This window comes from Propithecus coquereli, unplaced genomic scaffold (assembly GCF_000956105.1).
Source record: "Propithecus coquereli isolate 6110/MARCELLA unplaced genomic scaffold, Pcoq_1.0 Scaffold44, whole genome shotgun sequence".
In the NCBI taxonomy this organism is placed as follows: Eukaryota; Metazoa; Chordata; class Mammalia; order Primates; family Indriidae; genus Propithecus; species Propithecus coquereli.
Genome location: NW_012150174.1, coordinates 2,024,448 through 2,042,659, shown reverse-complemented (window position 1 = coordinate 2,042,659; position 18,212 = coordinate 2,024,448). Strand labels below are relative to the sequence as shown.

The following is an 18,212-nucleotide window of genomic DNA, read 5'->3' as shown; positions in this document are numbered from 1 at the left end:
AAAGGCCAAGCATTGCATCCAGCTGTTGGTGAGGCTGCATTTTCCACTGATGACGATGACTCATAATGCCCAAGTAAAGGCTGGAGCTGGGAATGCGACTTTGGAGAATCAGCACAGCCAAGGGAAAGCCGCAGTTCCCAAGCACGCCTAAACCTGCAGAGAAGAGCTGCTTGCCTGAGTTCCCTTGGTAAAAATCCCAGCACCTGGCCATGGGAACACAGCTCCCCCTGCAGACCACCCCAAGGCCCCACAGGAGCAGGACCAGGGACACACCATACACTGCAGCCAGTGAATTCTGCAAAGCCCCACCATGTATCAAGGAGGTTATATTAGGAAGCCAGGGTCCCACCTTTGAAACCCCAAGAAACCCCACAACCCCCCAGGAATACAATTTGCATCCTTGGCTTTCAAAAAAGAGAAACCGGCTTTTGGTAAATGGGAGGCCCAGGTTAAGATCTTCAAACAGGGGTGACAAAAGTTGCCCCCTATCTTTGGGTAGGCAAATAATTCACCTAGAGGCAGGAGCAAGGAGGGGAAGGAACCTATCCTGGGATGCCAGTTTCTGGTCAACCGATGAGGACGTCTTGGGACATGAGTTTGGATAGTGTCTCTCAAATTTACTCTGACCCACCCCCTGGGAAACTGTCCCAGGTTCCTCAAGACAGTTAAGCACAAAAGACCTACTGGGGTCCTAATAGGGCTATACTCACAGATAGGGAAACACTCTCCCGCCCCCACATTTGAGGACCCTGCGAGGGTGAGACTGAGCAGCAGGACACAGGAAGATTCAGAGGAGGGAACACTCACCGTAGCATCCATGGTTCAGGGATTTACCACCTGCCTCAAGCACTGGCAGCAATGAGCATCGCCCAAGGAGGCCACTGAGGAGAACTCATTATGTTCAAGGACCCACCGGGAAAGGGAAGATAATCGGAAGACGTAGAGTCCCCGTAATTTCAAAAGAGGGGGGTGGGAGAGGTTTGGGATTGAAGTCCACTGTCAAGACTGGTGGGCGGTGTTACATTCACATGGCTCATCGGGAGGTCCATGGCCTCATGGTATGGAAAAGGAAGGGTCACCAGGGCAGGTCCATGGTGGGGCAGCCTGCCTTTCCCTGTCACATCTGCTAATCTCCCTCCTGCTCTGTTCCCTGCTCCCATCTGTCCCCCAGAATAAACACCCTCTACAAGTAGCCCACCTAACAAGAACCTCCAAGGCACCAATGTGCCCTTTTGTAAAAACATGACACAGTTTAAGACTACCTCCCATGGTGTTCACATTTAGTCCCACCAGAGACAGTGAACACCAAAGCTACAGTACTTTTCTTGGAGAGCCTGACTTTTCCATGGCCAGGGCCTGGGAGAGGCATCTCCTACTCAGGATTTTTCATTTCATAGGCTCAGCTCCAACCAAATCAGCAAAGCACTGTTACTATGGACCATCTGCCAGGACCCGGAAACAGCCCTGTTACATAAAGGGGCTGGGATAATGAAATTTATTAAACTGGATTCTTCCTCCATAAAAGAGACAAAGCACTTTAAGTCTCTCTTAAAAGAGGTGATGTAGGGCAGTGAAGGGGCCCTGGACAAGGGGCCCACTTGGTTCTAATCCTGGCTCTGCTGTTAGCTGTGCAACCATGGGGACAAATCATCTTCTCTCCCTGGGCTTCTGTTTTATCAAATCTCAAATAAGGATGACATGGTCCCTTCTAGCATTAAAATCCCACGATTTATTACCGTTTTCACCAAAATGGCAAAAAATGTTAAGCTTACCTTGATGTTAATTTTGAACTATAGGGTTAATTTTCTGAAAAAAAAAAAAAAAACAAAACAGTTCCTACATATGTATGGGCTGAAAGGAGCCAAGTGGTGAGTGGGGCTGGCTGCCTCTGGGGCTGGCTGCCTCTGGGGCTGGCTGGAGGAGAACGTACACAGAGGGGAAACTGAAGGCTGGGACCTTCTATCAGCCCAGGCAGGAGAGGCCTAGGCAAAACCCAAGTGAGAATGTGGCTGGGGCGCAGTACCACTGATGACCCTGCCTCCGCACACAGCGCTTTCCAGTTTAGAAAGTGCCTTCACATCCATGATCTTATCTGACCCTTACAACAGCCCCAAAGTTGACAAGGTGACGTTGAGCCGCATCTCACACTGAGCAAAGTGAGGCTCAGGAACTAGGTAGAGTGAGCCCATGCCTCTTAACCTCTTTTCAGTTTCCTCAAATGTCAAATGGGAGCGAGTCTTGGCAAAATTTCTGTATGGATTAAAGAGATGATGTTTGTAAAGCCCTGGCAAAGTGCCTGGCACACAGTGTGCCCTTGATCAATGTTGAGTAACCCCTTCCGCACACACCTCCATGTCCTTAGGGAGGTGTAGGGAGAAGCCCCAAAGCTGCTCATTTTTAGGCCCTGAAGAAATGCTTCAAGATGAAGGGTAACATGATGGCTTCCTAAGTGGCCTTCCATGTGGCCTGCGACAGGTTCCCAGAAGAAAGACCAACGAGCTGGATGACTCCAGCCCTCATCCACGTCATGGATTTCACAGTCCCCCAGCCCCTGGGCGAAGGGGATCCCCTGAGAATCCAGAGTGCCTCGATCTCAGCTGCAGAGAAGGGACCTGAAGCAGGAAGCAAGCAGGAGGCCTCAGCAGAGGGGCTGCAAGAGCCACCCGAGCCAGGGGCTTTCCTCTCACTGCGCGTGTTTCTCACACGCCACGCCCCGCACAACCTTCAGCGGCTCCTTCCCCTGCTCACAGAGGAAGGCTGAGCAAGGACCCAGTCTCGTTACACCCAGAAGTTTCCAGTCTCTTCTCATCTTATCTGGCTCATGTCAAGCAAACTACACCAGGATGCACTTCCCACTTCTGTGGTTTTGCTCACAGTGTTCCTTCTGCCTGGAATGCCCTCCCCTCCCCTCTGCCTATGTAACAAATATTTGTTGAACAAATGAGGGAAGGAATGAAGGAAGGAACTGAGAATGAGTGTATGATATAATACACCCCTGTGAGGCAGACAAATTGGGGATCATGGTTCTTATTTTCCAGACGAGGAAACTGAGGCCCAGAGAAGTTAAATGACTTGCCCAAGATCACACAGCCAATGGATGGCCAAATCAGAATGGGAACATAGCCCTTCAGGGCTCTTTTGGCACGTCAGGCTCCCTCCTAAGGTAAAAAGGTCACTCTCAGATTGGGAAAGAACTGATTCCTCCAAGATTCCTCAAAATGGGCCACTTTCATCTTGGCACACACTGAGAGCACTTTAAAGCCCTGGCTGTCACTATGATTACTGAGTGCTCCCATGGGACAGGCAAGGTCCCCTGAGAAGGGCAAGCACAGTGCCTTCTGTCAAGAACCTAAAAATGATGGCAAAATTACAGGCCGGTAACTTAATGCTCATTTTTAGAGAGCTCCTAGAACAAATCAATCTCCACCAGGAAAGAGGAGGATTCCTTGAATGGAAACTGAGCCCTCTGCCAGGGACCTGCAAGCCCTTCCTATACCATCTGGTGAGCTTGCAGCATGGCTAGTGCCTCCAGCCACTGTGGACAGACGGGCAGCCAAGGACCCAAGGCAAGGCCTTGCAGACACAGGGGCAAAGCTGATCTTAAAACCTCGGGCACCAGGCATTGCTGTCAGCCTCAGGGAGCTGGGGCTCTCTGCCCTGGGCTTCTCTGAGACGGTGGGAAGAGGGCAAGGCCATAGGGTGCACCTCCTGAGCACAGCCACTGGGAATGGCGAAGCTTCCACATGCAAAAACTCCAGCCATTCCATGCCACCAGCACTCACTGAGCCTCTCTCCTGTCTCCATCAGGAGACATCCAGGGGTGAATAAAACAGACCAAGTACCTAACCTTGTGGGGCTCACATTTTGTTAGGAGAGAGTGACAAAAAAATAATGATACTATGATTTCAGGCAGTGAAAACTGCTATAATGAAAAATAACGCAGGGCAGGGAGTAGAGTGTGAGAGGCGACATTTGGACAAGAACCAATGGAAGTGAGGCAGTAACTATGTGGGAATCAGAGAGAGGAGCACTGCTGGCAGAAGAAACTGCTAGAATACAGGCACAGAGAGGAAAGGTGTTTACCATTTCTCAGAGGGCTTGATACTACCAGCCACCACTCCCTAACCTGCTCCATCAACACCTGCCCTTTCCTGCCTCAAAGGCCTCCTTTCTCCAGCAGCCCCCCACCCCCGCAACTTCCCCACAAGCTTCCTCCAGGGAAGAGAGACAAAATACTTGTTCCTCCCTGCCCTAAAGCCTAGGAGGCGGCTATGTTTGTGTCCCCAGCCAGCTGATATGCTGAAATCCTAACCCCCAACGTGAGGGAGGTGGGGCCTTTGGAGGTGATTAGGTCATGAGGGTGGCACCCTCATGGATGGCATTAGTGCCCTTATAAAAGAGACCTCAGAAAGCTCCCTCACCCCTTCTGCCACGTGAGGACACAGTGAGAAGACGGTCATCTATGGACCAGGAAGTGGACCATCACCAGACACCAAATCTGCGGGCACTCTAATTAGGACTTCCCAGCCTCCAGAACTGTGAGAAATCAGTTTCTGTTGTTTATAAGCCACCCAATCCATAGTGCTTTGTTAGAGCAATTTGAAGTAAGATAGTCACTTGCTATATTTCCAGTGAGGTCACTTTGAGGGGAGGTAGCATAATGAAATGAGTATGAGCTTTGACATCAAACAGAACAAGGTTCAAGTGTCTGCTTTGCTTCTTAACTAGCTGTGTCACTTTAGACCAAGCCACTCAGCCTCTCTGAGCCTCAATCCTCACTTGGAATGCAAGGGAAATGACCCCCACCTTAGGGGGACAGAAGGCATATGTAAGTGGCAGCACCTGGCAGAGCACCTAGTACATAGTAAGTGCTTGGCAAACACTGGTCCCCTGCCCTACCCTGACTCCCTTGGGGACTTAAAAAAATAATTTTTTTTGTTGTTCAACCAATTGTGCTAACTCATGTGCGCAGCATGCCTCCAGCGAGGCTCTAGGTGTGGGGCTTAAGGGATGACCCCCATCCCATCCATGGCACAGCATGATGGGAGGCCTTGGCCCAGAGAACTAGAGAGGAGAACTGGGCAGGGCAGAGGGAGCAGAAAAGACAATGGACACTGCCCTTGCTGTGGGTAAGAGGGTGGAAATCATTAGGAACAGACCCTCAGAGAAAGCAGGAAGAAGGCAGACATTTACTGCTGTCCCTGTCCCTTCCCACATCTGGCCTGTGGGCCCTTGCTTCCTGGCTCTCCCATGGGGCAGCCAGCTAGAGGCCAGACCAATCTCAGGTCCTCTCTAGAGCAAGGACTATTGGGTATCGACGCACAGCGAGGCCTCAGGCAGGCCCCATTCCCTTTCTGGGCCTGAATTCTCCCATCCATACAAAAAGGGGGAGGGCCCTGGGTGACCTCTAGGGGTCCTTTCAGCTCTAATCTTGCTAATCCTGTCTACCTCCAGGCTTCATCCCCCAGGCTGTCTGCCTGCCCACTGCTGCCATCTGGTGGTCTCCAGGCCCAGCTGCACTTGGCTTTGGCCGGGCCCAGGTGCTCCTGATAGAATGCACCCACTTCAAAAGGGTGAATCTTGCTTCTGCTTCAGGTGGACACACACTGCACTTCCCGAGACCACAGATCAGTGCGTATTCATTGCCAGACACGAAAACCAAATATGACACCAGAAATTCATCTCTTTGGTAGAGATGACACAACTGCAGCTGAGAGCCTGACCTCCCTTCCCAAAGACAGGAAATAACCTGCACAAGGTCACACAGCTGCCCGGCTCCCAGGCCACTGCACAGTTTCACTTTACCACAATGCTTAGGGCTGATGGGCATCCGCAAACCAAAAATAAAGTCAGCCTAGGGCCAAGGAACAAAGACAAAGCCGTTAGAAGGTGGGAAGAAAAACTGTCAAGATTCCTCAAAAAATGCTAAGGTACGGTACATGAGCAAGCTATGTATTGCTTGCAGAAAATCACTGGAAATACAAACTTGGGTATCCACCTAACTGTGGAGGTCGTCGTTCATAAGAACACCTGCAGGGTCTTCCATTAACCAGCCTCCAAGCTGTTGCCACGGCCCGGATCCCAGGCTGGGCAGCCACCAAACCATGGGGAAGACACTGAGGTAGCCTCATGTGCTTCCCCTGCCAGATGTGAGCTCCTCAGGGTAGGGTTATATCTTTTCTTCTGTATCTCCAGGCCTCTTAACATCTGGCCAGAGGAGCTCAACAAAGGTGTATACAGGTAGATCCCTTAGGTTCCTGCTCCAACATGGAACCTCTCCACTCTTTGGGGACTCCACTCTTGAGGACTGATCACACCTTTGGCTACATCTGCAGCCTTCTTCTAAACTCTATAGTGCAAACCTGAAAAAGTAAGTCACTTGCCTGTTCGGGCCTCTATCATCTCACATCTGAAACATAATGAGGTTTTCCTCGATGATCTTCAAAGTCCTTTTAATTCTAAAATGTTAGAAGTTGAAACGCCCCCGGACAAATCAAAGCTACTCTTCACCTGCAGACAGACAATATCTAACATGGGAAAGGGGAAAGTAAACAATGCTTCCCTCTAGTGGTTCCGTGCTGTCACTACACCCTCCCGGCTCACAGCACCTATCACTAAACCCCTATTCAATTTCACCCTCAACTATGAGTAATAGAAATCAGCCTGCAGCCAGTGGAGCCCAAGTGCAGAGAAGCCGGACAGAAAACGAGGAGGCCAGTCTCAAGGAACCAATGAGGCCTCTTAGCTGGTTCCACAACAGTGGAGAAATTCCCCATCTTTTTGAACAAGCGTATTTTGGAGCACAAAGGACCTTTTGTGACCTCCAACTCCCCTCTTCAGATGAGGAAACTGAGGGATGTGCAGAAAGGACTTGCCCAGAGTCACAAAGCTGACTCATGATTGAGCCAAAAATAGATGCCCACTTTCCTGCCTGCTGCTGCAGTATCTTGCCTCTTTTCCACGCGACCTCCCAACTGAGGCCCGTGGAAGTGACAAGTCAAGGACATACTTGCATACACAGGAACGGATGGCAAAGGGGCCAGTCTCCTCCACTGAGGGGTAAGCGATTTTATTCATTAACTTTAAAATAGCATTTATGAGGGATGTAATCAGATTTCAAATTACATATTCAGCATAAAAAATTAAAAAGGGAAATAAAATTCACTCATAATCCCACCACAGATAATATTCTAGCATATTTCTTTCTAGTCTTTTCTACACAAACATCTTTTTTTAACAAATTAGGAGTTATAGTATAGTAACACAGTGTAATCTATTCTTTTCATTTATTATGCCATGAGAATATTCCTGTCATTAAATATCCTTTTACACCATTCTATTTAATGACTATGTAATATTCCAACATATAGCTCTGTCATAATTTATTTAACCCATCTCCCTTCAACTTCATTTGTTTCCATGCATTTGTTTCTGTCATAATGTATTGGGCTGCAGTGAATGGCATGATACTTAATCTTTGAATACATCCATAACTATTTCTTTAGGCCAGTTTTATTTTTTATTATATAAGATAGAATTTTAGAGCTGGAATGGCCCCTAAAAATCATTATATCCACAATTTCCTGTTGGCCAGATGGGAGAAAGGGGGCCAGAGAATTTACCGTCTTGCCAGAGGACAAAGAGAAAGAGAGAAAACCAACTCTCAAACTCCACTTATCGAAATGTGACCTTCCCAAAGTTCAACCACAACTTCACGCCCTTTCCTGACCATCTTCACCCACACTGACCTCTTCTTCCCCTGAAATCCTAGAGCCCGCAGTGTCTGGGCCACCCCTTTGGCCCTTAGCCATATTCTTTTTATTTTTCTACTAAATATTTAATTTGTTCATCCAACCACAAGCTTCCTAAAGGTAGTTCTGTATTTTGTAATTCCCTGTATTCTGTAGCACAGTGCTATATACATCTAGGTAAGCATTCCACAAATACCTGCTGAAGGACCAAGATAATCAAGATTTTCCTTCCTCATTGCTTGGGAAAATGCAGTAACACTAGCAAAAGCAGGGTAGAGATGCTTCTTTGAAGAGCAAAAGAAGTTTAGTTAGAGCATTCTGAGATATATTCAACTTGAAATTAGAAAAGCAGGCTTGGGAACAAAAGGCTGGGTTCAAGTTTTAGCTCTTGCCCATCTATGTGAGCCAAGGCAGTGCAGCCAACCAATGAGGACTCATCTGTGAAGTAAGGATGACGCCACTCATCTTGCCAACGTTGTATGAGAAAATGGATGTGAAAGTACTTTATAGTGACCAAGGCGGTCCATAAGAGATAGGATTGCTGTTGTATTATCATAAATGGAAATGCAGCTACTTCTTTGAGTCCCTGACCCTTGCTCGTGGGGCACCATCTCCCAGCTTCTACTCCACACATATATCCTTAAGGGAACCTATGGCTGCACTCTTCAGGTAAGCATCGGTGTTTTCTTGAAGAATTTCTTACACAGAAGGAACCATCATTCCCGGTTCAGGTCCCTGGGTATGACTAGTTAAGTCATCCACACTTCCTCATCATCTCCGGAGAGACTGTAACAACACAGAGAAAAGCACTGGACCAAGATCCATGAGACTCGAGTTCTGGTCCTAGCTCCTTCACTCACTCCCTGTGCCTCCCCTCTTTAGTCCTCAGTTTTCCCATCTCTAAAGTGAGGAAGACAGGCCAGATGATCTCTAAGTCCCTACCCATTACTACATTCTAAGGGATTCTAAGATAAAAACTAATGACTTTAATAATAAGCAGAAACTATCTACTTCAAAATAGTCCTTTGGTCTCAGTTTGACTTTCGCTCATTGAGTTTCCAAAGTTCTAAAGCACACACATTATGAATTCCAAAGCACCTGCTTTAAATAGAGCCCACGAGGTCAGAATCTCCCTGAGCTTGGTTGAGGTTTCATGATATATGGTCCCAAAGAAGATGGAGTAATGTACACTGTCACCCTATTCTGAAAAGGATCTTGGCCCCAAAACAGAAAAATCAGCATTAGGTATATTTATAAACTCAGTTTATTGTGAATCAATGGCTGGGCTTAGATTTCTCTAATGCTTAGACATCAAATGCAATAAAATATTTCTTGGTCTGTGACACTTGAAGAAAGGACAGTGGGAAAGAGGTGGTCCCTTCCACATGTACCATGCAATTCCCCTCTTTAGGGAAACAAAAGAATAAAAAATATCTCAATCAAAAGGATACAACCAAGAATCAAGAGGACAGTGAAAGAAGGGAAAAAATATTTACTAGAAAGTAGAATTGGATTTCTAGGTTAAATGCTGCCATAAAGTCACTTTCTCTCCTCTTGGTTTCAGTTTTCTCATTTGCAAAGTGAGGAAGTTGCTTATTCCATCTCTGATTCTCTAAAACTTCCAAGACTCTAAGGTTTTCATAGGTAACACTAAAGAAAGTAAAGAACATCAAAGAACTCTATGTATTTGGTCTCACTTTTTCAATCCATATCCTTCACAAGACCACAAGGCTACTTTGGGATACTGCATGGTTCAGGGAAAACTTCCAGCATCCCAAAAGCAACTGCATTCTAGACAGTCTGACCAACACCACATTAAAGCCTGGATTTTGCATAAATCATCCTCCTTGAAATTCTAATAAATCACCAGCAACCAGCACTTAGCATTTGCAAGCATTAATCTTTCTTCACTCTTCAGGAGAGTCCTGAATCCACCTGTTACCTTTGCAGAAACATTCATATCCATCCCCACAGAGACCTCTGCTGGAAAGAGGAGAAATGGAGCATCTGACCTCCAGAGAGCTCAGGACTTTTCAAAGGGGCAGAGAAGTCTAATATGTATTGAAAAGACACATGAGCCCAGTTCTATGCTGGATGCTTTAATACATCATCTCACTTAATCCTCATACCAGGTCAGCAATTATCTCCTCATTTTCCTAATGAGGAAATAAGGTCAAAGAAATTGGGTTTATCCATTTGTCCAACATGTATTGAGTGAGCAAAACCAAACATGCCCCTGCCCTCACGGAGCTTACAGTCTAGTGGGAGGGGGAATTAATCCAAGAATCTTACAAAAAAAAAAAAAAATAGCACAAAGGAGAGGTTTATGGTGCTATGATACAGATAAAAGGGAAAAGTGACTAGTCCGCAATGTTAAGAGAAGGTCTCCATGAGGAGGAGATGACTAAGTTGAGGTATGGGGGGAAAAAGGATTTAACTAGGTCAAAATGAAGAAGGGGTACAGTGACAAATGTGTCACATGGAGGCAACATCAGGTGCAAAGGCACTATGGTGGAAATACATGATGCATTCAAGGAGCCAAGCAAAGGCCAGAGCACAGACCGGATACAGGGATCAAAAGCCAGCATGGTGAGAACCAGAGCTGGAAAGGTAGGCAGAGGAAAGACCACAAAGGACCTGAGGACCACTAGGGATTACATTTTTATCATAAGAGCAATGGGAAGCCATGTGAATGTGACACAAGAGGTTTGAAAAGACCTTCTAACTGAGGTAGGGAGAACAGACTGGAGGAAAGAGGGAGTGAATGTGGGAAGACCAGGACACCAGCAGAGGCCATTACGGGATTCAGGTAAGAGGTGACAGGCACCTGAACTATGGTGGTGACAATGGAGATGGAGAGAGGTGGAGCTGCCCACAGCCACACCATCAGTAGGCTGACAGAGCCAAGACTGGTATCTTGGTTTGTCTGACTTCAAAGCCCATGTTTCTCTCTACTTTGCCATTTATTTATTCACTCAGCAATGAGTTACTGATCATCTGCTATGTGCCAGGTCTCTGCTAGTGCTGGGGATATAGTCATGAACAACACAGACACTTCTCTCATGGAGTTCACACTCTAGACTTTAAACAAATGAGAATACTAACAAATGTGTACAATTACAAATTGGGTTGAGTGCAATGTAGGATCAATTGTAACAGGTAAAATTACCTATAAGGCCACAAAGATCTTCTAACGGGTTGATAAGATCAAAGAGCCACTTGCCTACTGCATGAGAGTGAAAGATTTTAGGAAACTTTGCCTGTCAGAGTTTGATATTGAGCACCACATCCCTGGCCAGCTCATGAGCCCTCAGGGCAGAAGCTAGTATGTCTCAAGCTCAGCACTGACCCTGCTGAAACAGAGGTCTTTCTGAAAGCAACTACTAACTCCTTAGTTTACTTACATATCCCAACCTCAGGCAACATCACTTATGTATGCATTTCACAATAGCTGGGATCTTTCACACAGATTCATTCGTCTGAACCTCAGGACAACCTTATATAGAATGCAGGGAGGTCTCGATAAGCTACTTGAAAGATGAGGAAACTGAGGCCTAGACAGGTTAAGTGACTTAATCAACATCACCAAACTAGGAAGGCACCCAGACCTGCCAACCAACTCTCTCTACAAGAACCTCTGGCCAGGAAATCAGGAATGCACGTTACTGAGCCTGGAGGAAGTCACCCAGGAGTCCCATGAAGTTCCTAAGAACAATGATCAGGGACATTAAGCAGCTTGGGAAAGGTTTCTAGAATGCAGTGCCACCAGCCTGAGACACAGGTACCTTTGCCAACTCTCCCAGATTAGAACAAGTTCTCTTGGACTCTTTCCAAGTGCCTCTGACTAACAGAGAAAAGTATTTTTCCATCACAAACACTGCAGAAAGACACCAGACTCCTGAGAGGGGAGGGCAGAGAACACAACCTAAATCCCACACAGACAATCTATAAAGTTATTCTGATAACATGTGAACTGCCCTAGCTAAGCACCTACCCCTGGGGATGTCAGTTTTGGGCAGTGTTTCTCAATCTTGACACTATTAACATTAGGGGCTGGATAATTCTTTCTTTTGTTGCGCTGCCCTTGCACTGTATGATATTCAGCAGAATCCCTGGCCTCTCCCCACTAGATGCCAATAGCATCTGCACATGAACTCTTTTTTTAATCAATATCACACAGCTGATGCCTCCCAGAATAAGACTGAGAGCAGCCTCTGTGCTGATGTGGCCTGGAAGTACATCCCAGGAACAATTCACCAGTGGAGCTTGTGAAAACAACTACAGTCAAATAACTCCTTGTTCCACTAATGAGCTGCTTCTGACCCTGTGAGGAAATCTTGTTCCCATGAATATGAGCAGCTGAGTCTCATTAAACAGAAGCCCTGGGTGTTTCTTCTCAATGACACCAGGCCAAGGCAAGGGCTTCCATTGCTGCTAGAAGGAATACAACATCGGTGAATCAAATAATAGGGGACTCCCATTTACCCAAAATTCAGTACAACAATCAGGACACTCAAACATCCCAGCTTTTAACCACTCTGGACTTAGGAGAAAGGGGAATGTGACAATGTACACAAACAAGCGAGCTGAATTAACAAGTTAATTAAACAGCTGAGATGTTACCAAAAATCATGCTCTCGAGTGGAGGTGGAGACCTAAAGTTTAGCTCCAGAGCAGCTGGGGTGACTCAGACAGTGTCAGGGACGTGGGTTCCAACCTCCCACCCCGAGATGGGCTGCTGGCCAGACGTGGGAATCAGCATCAGTTACAAGGCTTCAAAGCTAAAGTCAAAGAAGCAACATCTTTATGTCTTTCACTCATCAACTTCCTAACTAGTTAAAGGGTTTACTGACAGACTCAACCAAACTCCCCACCATTTGGTAGTAAGTGTCTTTTACTGCACTGCAAGTCTTTGAAGACTGACTAACCACAAAACGCCTACCTGTTAACACCCAATTACTCAGACTACAGCAAGTTTGCATGCTACTTTTGCACTCTCTACTTAGCTCTATTGTTGAACATCTCATACCGGAATGTACTAAAATTTGATTACAGGTCTGTCTCCCCTAGTGGACAGTGGGCAAGATTTCCATCTAGTATAAGGCGTGGTACATAAACAGACCCTTACCATTTGTAAGATGGTTGGATGGACAGATGAATGAATGGAAAGATGGGCAGATGGATGGTAAAGTTCTCCACCTCTGTATTTGTAGACTTAAGCCTACCTACCCATTCTAGTGGGAAGGCATGGCCCATGTCTTTTCTCCTCTGTTTCTCCAAGGCTTAGCACATTGCTCAATAGGTGCCCAATGAACATTAACTGATTTGACTCCTGAGTCCAAAGAGACAAAGTGAAGTCTTCAGTTCATGACCCAGTGAGTCCCAGGAAAGAGGTCAGCAATCCTAGCTATCTGCTCTGCCTCATATGCAGCTGAGAAAGTTTAGTCTCTCTTAACTAGAAACAGTTTGACGTAGGAAATGAGCACATTCTCTGATAGGCAGTGGAGATACGGATGTGAGCAAGACTAATATGCTGGCTTCCCTCACAGTCTTTTGTCTGAAGTAAAAGACAGATATGAACAATTACACAAATTAACAACTACAATGCTCAGTGAGTTTCTTTAAGACAAGTTTCTGTAGATGGGCCCAGTCTTTAAGCAGTCTGAACCTCTTTAAGGAAAGTCATGATTTGCCTCCAAATGAATGACACATTTTCCTTAGAGCATCCTCTGAAGTAGTAATAAGGAAAGTTTGTTATATACCTTTGTTATACAGGCCTCTATTCTAAAATGTTCATAAAAATTTTTAAAAGACCAGTTTAAAAGCATCATAGATATGAATGCTCACAAGTCTATGTTTGTATGTATAAATTTATAGTGTGTGTGACTTACCAAGGATAACTGAAGCTGACATGAAAACCTGCCAAAGCCAGAAACTTCTGAAATAACATCACCAGGCATTTGAGAGTCTGGAGATAGGAGTATAGCTAGAAATCAGACAAGAGTAGGAAAGGGGACTCCCGAGCACCCCTGAAGTTCAGAAGGCCTTGGCATGATAACAGATCTTAAGAACTTCAATTGTCTGGAAAACTCTGTGGAAATCAGCAGGAGCTATACGAAGGGAGGGATGAAGAGAGGCCACAAAAAACAAAATCTGACAACAAAGCCAGGAATATGAAGGCCAGGAAAGGAGAACTGTCCTAAGGGAAAGATAGGAAACAGAAGACTCAAGAAAAGATGAAGATGTCCAAAGCTGTATGGCATGATATGGTAGCATCTGAGGGAATGTATGAGATGTCTGAATCAATGTACATAGTTTACTACAAACAATAAAAGTTTAAATCAGAATACCATGCCAACTAGGACTCAGAATAATGCTCCTTTCTCAACCTTGAGATATTTAATATTTTCTGATGCTTTTAATTTAGACTTGGGTACAAATAGAGTCATCTCTTCAGCTATGACAAGGCAAGGATTCCCCAATATCCTAGACAAATTTCTGGATGATACTTGTTGCAATGGCTCTCTTCTCAAAACCTCATGGACTCTCAGGACAAGAAAGAGTTAACCTAACCCAGGTTTGCCTTTGAGGGTGCAAACCTGTGATCCAGAGAGGAAAAGCCACATATCTGGCAGATGGCAGAACTAGACCCCAGGTCTTCCCCTTTCTGGTCTTTAAAGCTTTTAATCAATAAAAATCCTTAACCCCAAGCATTCATGGCTGTTTAGACAGCTGTCCCCCAACTGCTCATACAAACCATAAATTCTCTGCTACTCTCTCACCTGTCTGAGCAACCAGGTGTGTCCATCCACTCCAGACTGCAGTGACCTTTTCATTCTGAAAACAATGTGCTTCTATTTTCTGGGGCATAGGAAGGAAGGCAGCCTCGGTAACCAGTTGCCCATGCTTGTTGCTTCCCCAAACATACACCTCTCCTGCATCTTAAACAAACAGAAGGGGAACGAAAGAGGTAAAGGAACATTAGTCCAAATGATGTAAGATGACAGAAGTCTGAAAAAGTAATAGTTAAAAGTTTTATACTTATGTTACAATGTGGAGTGAAGCCAAGCCAGATACAAAATTCATATATAGCATAATAACATACTATTAAATTTTTTAAAAATTCTATACATAAGAAACAAGGCCAAATGTTCTTAGGAGCTTAAGGAATAAGAATGGGGGGGGGTTTCTTTATTTATTCATTCAACAAATATCTATGATATGTGTGACATGTTTCTCTCCTTTCTACATTTTTAAAATATATGTTTACATTACCTTTAGTTAGAAGAAAAAGTTTTAACTTTAAAATAACAGGCTAAAGGATATATTATCTTATTTTATATTATTAATTTAAAAGATAAATGTTTTAAATATAAGATTACTTCACTGCATACTCTGTCCAGCAGAAAATATAATGCTACAGAATCACATTTGTGTAGCACTTCAGCTTGTTTCAACCTCACAATAATCCTGTAATATAAGCAGGAATGTGACTGCCACTGTTTAATAGAAAGAGAGCAAATTCAGAGTCAAGTGACTCTGGCTTCTATTCCTGGATGTGCTAACTAGCTATTGACCTTGGACAAATCACTTCCTCTCCAAGACTTAGTTTCATCAGCTAAAAATTAGAAGGGAAGGCAGTTGGTCTAGAAGGGCAGACAATATGACTGATGACATTGGAAACAAGAGTGACTGGTAGGTGACTGTGGCAAGCCAGAGAGCACTCACATTCAAAATGTTTTTTAAATGAAAGCCAAACAAAAGGAGGCCATGGACTATAATTTAGCCTATGGCTTGTCAGTTTGTGACTCCTCAAAGGAACTCTAAAAGCCTTTCCAACCCTAACATTCTAAGGATCTACAACTGTACTGTCTACTATAGTAGTCACTAACCGCATGTGGCTAGTGAACACTTGAAATATGGCTAATCCAAACTGATATATAAGTGAAAAACACATAATGGATTGCAAAGACAGTGCAAAAAAAAAAAAGAGTATAGCTCATTAATAATTTTCATATTGATTAAATGTTGAAATAATATTTTGGATATATTGGGTTAAGTAAAACAGTTTATTGATTTCACCTGTTTCTTTTTACTTTTTGAAATGTGACTCACATATATTTCTAATAGACAGCACTGTTCTAGAAGATAAATTAATCAAGGCTGGAAGATGTTAAATAACTTTTCAAGATTACATGGCTAACAGGGAGTCAAGTGGGAACTAGAAGCCAGGTCTTCTACTTCCACCGCATTTCATCACTTCCCAATAGAGCTTTATGGTGTTGCTTGCCCTAGGACAGTATAGTACATTCCCAAAAACTGATCAAAAGTCAAAGAGTATCATTAAAAGGCATTAGACCAAGGTTCGGGAGTCTGCAGTTCAAGTCCCATCTCCTACTCCACACTGTTTGCCCCTGGGCACTTCATTTCACATTCTGGGCCTCTCTAAAATGAGGGAATGTAAAAAAGTGAAGCCTTTTTGTCACCCAGGTGACACTGCAGCACTGACATTCTGCAGTTCTGTGAAGGGAATGTGATATATCTCACACCCAGAGAGAGGACAACCTCCCTGGACTTCATCAGGGTGTGCAAAGTACAAGAGGGCAAGGAACCCCCCTCAGCAAAGTATCAATCTATTAAATGGACTCGTGAGGTCCATAGTTGCCACTGAAAATGAAGCCTGTGTCTGTAATAAGCCTTTGTTTATCTTAGTACATCTAAACCATCTTTTTGAAAGACAAACTGTCTTCTACCTGAGGATCATTACCTTGTTGTATCAGCAGGTAAAATTAAATTCTGCTGCAATGCCAAATAGTTACATAATCTACAATGACTCCAGAGAAAAGGTCTAAAGAGCACTGAGCAAAATCCAATGTGTAACAGCTTAAACTAGACAAGGAAAGAGGGCTATTAATCTTGACAATTTTAAACTCATCTTCAAAATATCAAAAACCAATTCACTTTGTGAATATACTAAAAATCACTAAATTGTACACCTTGAAATGGTGAATTTCATAGATAAGTTACATCTCAATAAAAATTCAACATCTATGTAATAAAAAACAATATAATAAAAGTATCCCATGTATGAAATAATAAATTTACTAATGATAGGATTTTTTAAGGAATTGAGGTTAGCAAGTAATTAGGCAATCTCTAAGTTTACATAATATCAGCCACTTCAAATTAATTAGAACAAAAGAGAAACGCCTTTTAGTCTACTCTTATTCTCAGAAAAGAATGCCTTCCCCATCCCTCATTGACTGTGGGATATGAACAAAGTCACTTCTCACCCTGGGGTCTCCTCTCCTTCCTCTGTTAAAGGGAAAGTGGGACTGGATGCCCAGTGGAACTCCATACAGTTGGCATTTTCAACTCAACATTTTTTCTTTTTTTGTAACACAGTCTCTCTCTGTCACCCAGGCTAGAGGAGTGCACTGGCATCATCGTAGTTCATTGCAACCTCAAACTCCTGGGCTCAAGCGATCCTCCTGCCTCAGCTTCCCAAGTAGCTAGAACCATAGGTGCACCACCACACCTGGCTAATTTTTCTATTTTTTGTAGAGATGAGGTCTCGCTCTTGCTTGGGCTGGTCTCAAACTCCTGGCCTCAAGCGATCCTCCAGCCTGGGCCTCCCAGAGTGCTAGGATTACACACATAAGCCCCTGTGCCCAGCCCTAACATTTTTAACAAATATATAAATCTACCTAATGTGAGACACAGGTTAAAAGCAGATGCTTCTTTTATCAGTTGTTTGTTTTAAATTCATTAAATAACAAATTATCTGTAGCTCAGAATTTGTAAACTATTTAAACTCTCACATTATGGCTCCTGTGCTCTGGAAATGACAACAGCTTCTCAGTTGGACACCATTGCAAATTTCATGTCAAAGAATGCATGCCACCATTAACTTACATATTTTAGATACACATCTGAACTTCCACATAAAACACTAAGTATGAAAGTTTTCCTCTTTGCTTAAAAAAGGTAATGCATTCAACTCTGTGAGAGGTCTTAACAAACAAAATAACTCTCAGAGGTATAATCTAAAATCTCCAGTCTATCAGGGTCCGGGCACTCTGGGTCAAAGGGAAGGATAACTACCACTTTCAGGAAAATACTAAGGAAAATCCTAAGGAGAAGTCACAGTTTATAATGTATTGGCTGGGTACATCTAATGGATGGATGGATGGACAGCCAGAGAGATATAGCACGAGAGAAAAAAAACAGGTAAGATAGAAAAATGGGCAGGGCGTGGCGGCTCACGCCTGTAATCCTAGCACCCTGGGAGGCTGAGGTGGGACAGTCACTTGAGCTCAGGAGTTCAATTTCAGCCTGAGCAGGAGTGAGACCCCATCTCTACCAAAAATAGAAAAAATTAGCAGGGTGTGGTGGCATGCACCTGTAGTCCCAGCTATTATACTTGGGAGGCTGAGGCAGGAGGATGGCTTGAGCCCAGGA

The 18,212-nt window shown here is 44.4% G+C and overlaps 1 protein-coding gene across 2 annotated transcripts in view; it reads right to left on the bottom strand.

Annotated features, from left to right (window-relative positions):
• Positions 1-18,212, bottom strand: part of SERGEF (secretion regulating guanine nucleotide exchange factor) — a 230,849-nt gene that overhangs the window by 178,842 nt on the left and 33,795 nt on the right. For both annotated transcript variants that reach the window (XM_012654229.1, XM_012654230.1), the window contains exon 7: positions 14,534-14,692. In XM_012654229.1, coding sequence (XP_012509683.1) covers positions 14,534-14,692 — 159 coding nt within the window. The remainder of the gene's footprint in view (positions 1-14,533; positions 14,693-18,212) is intronic.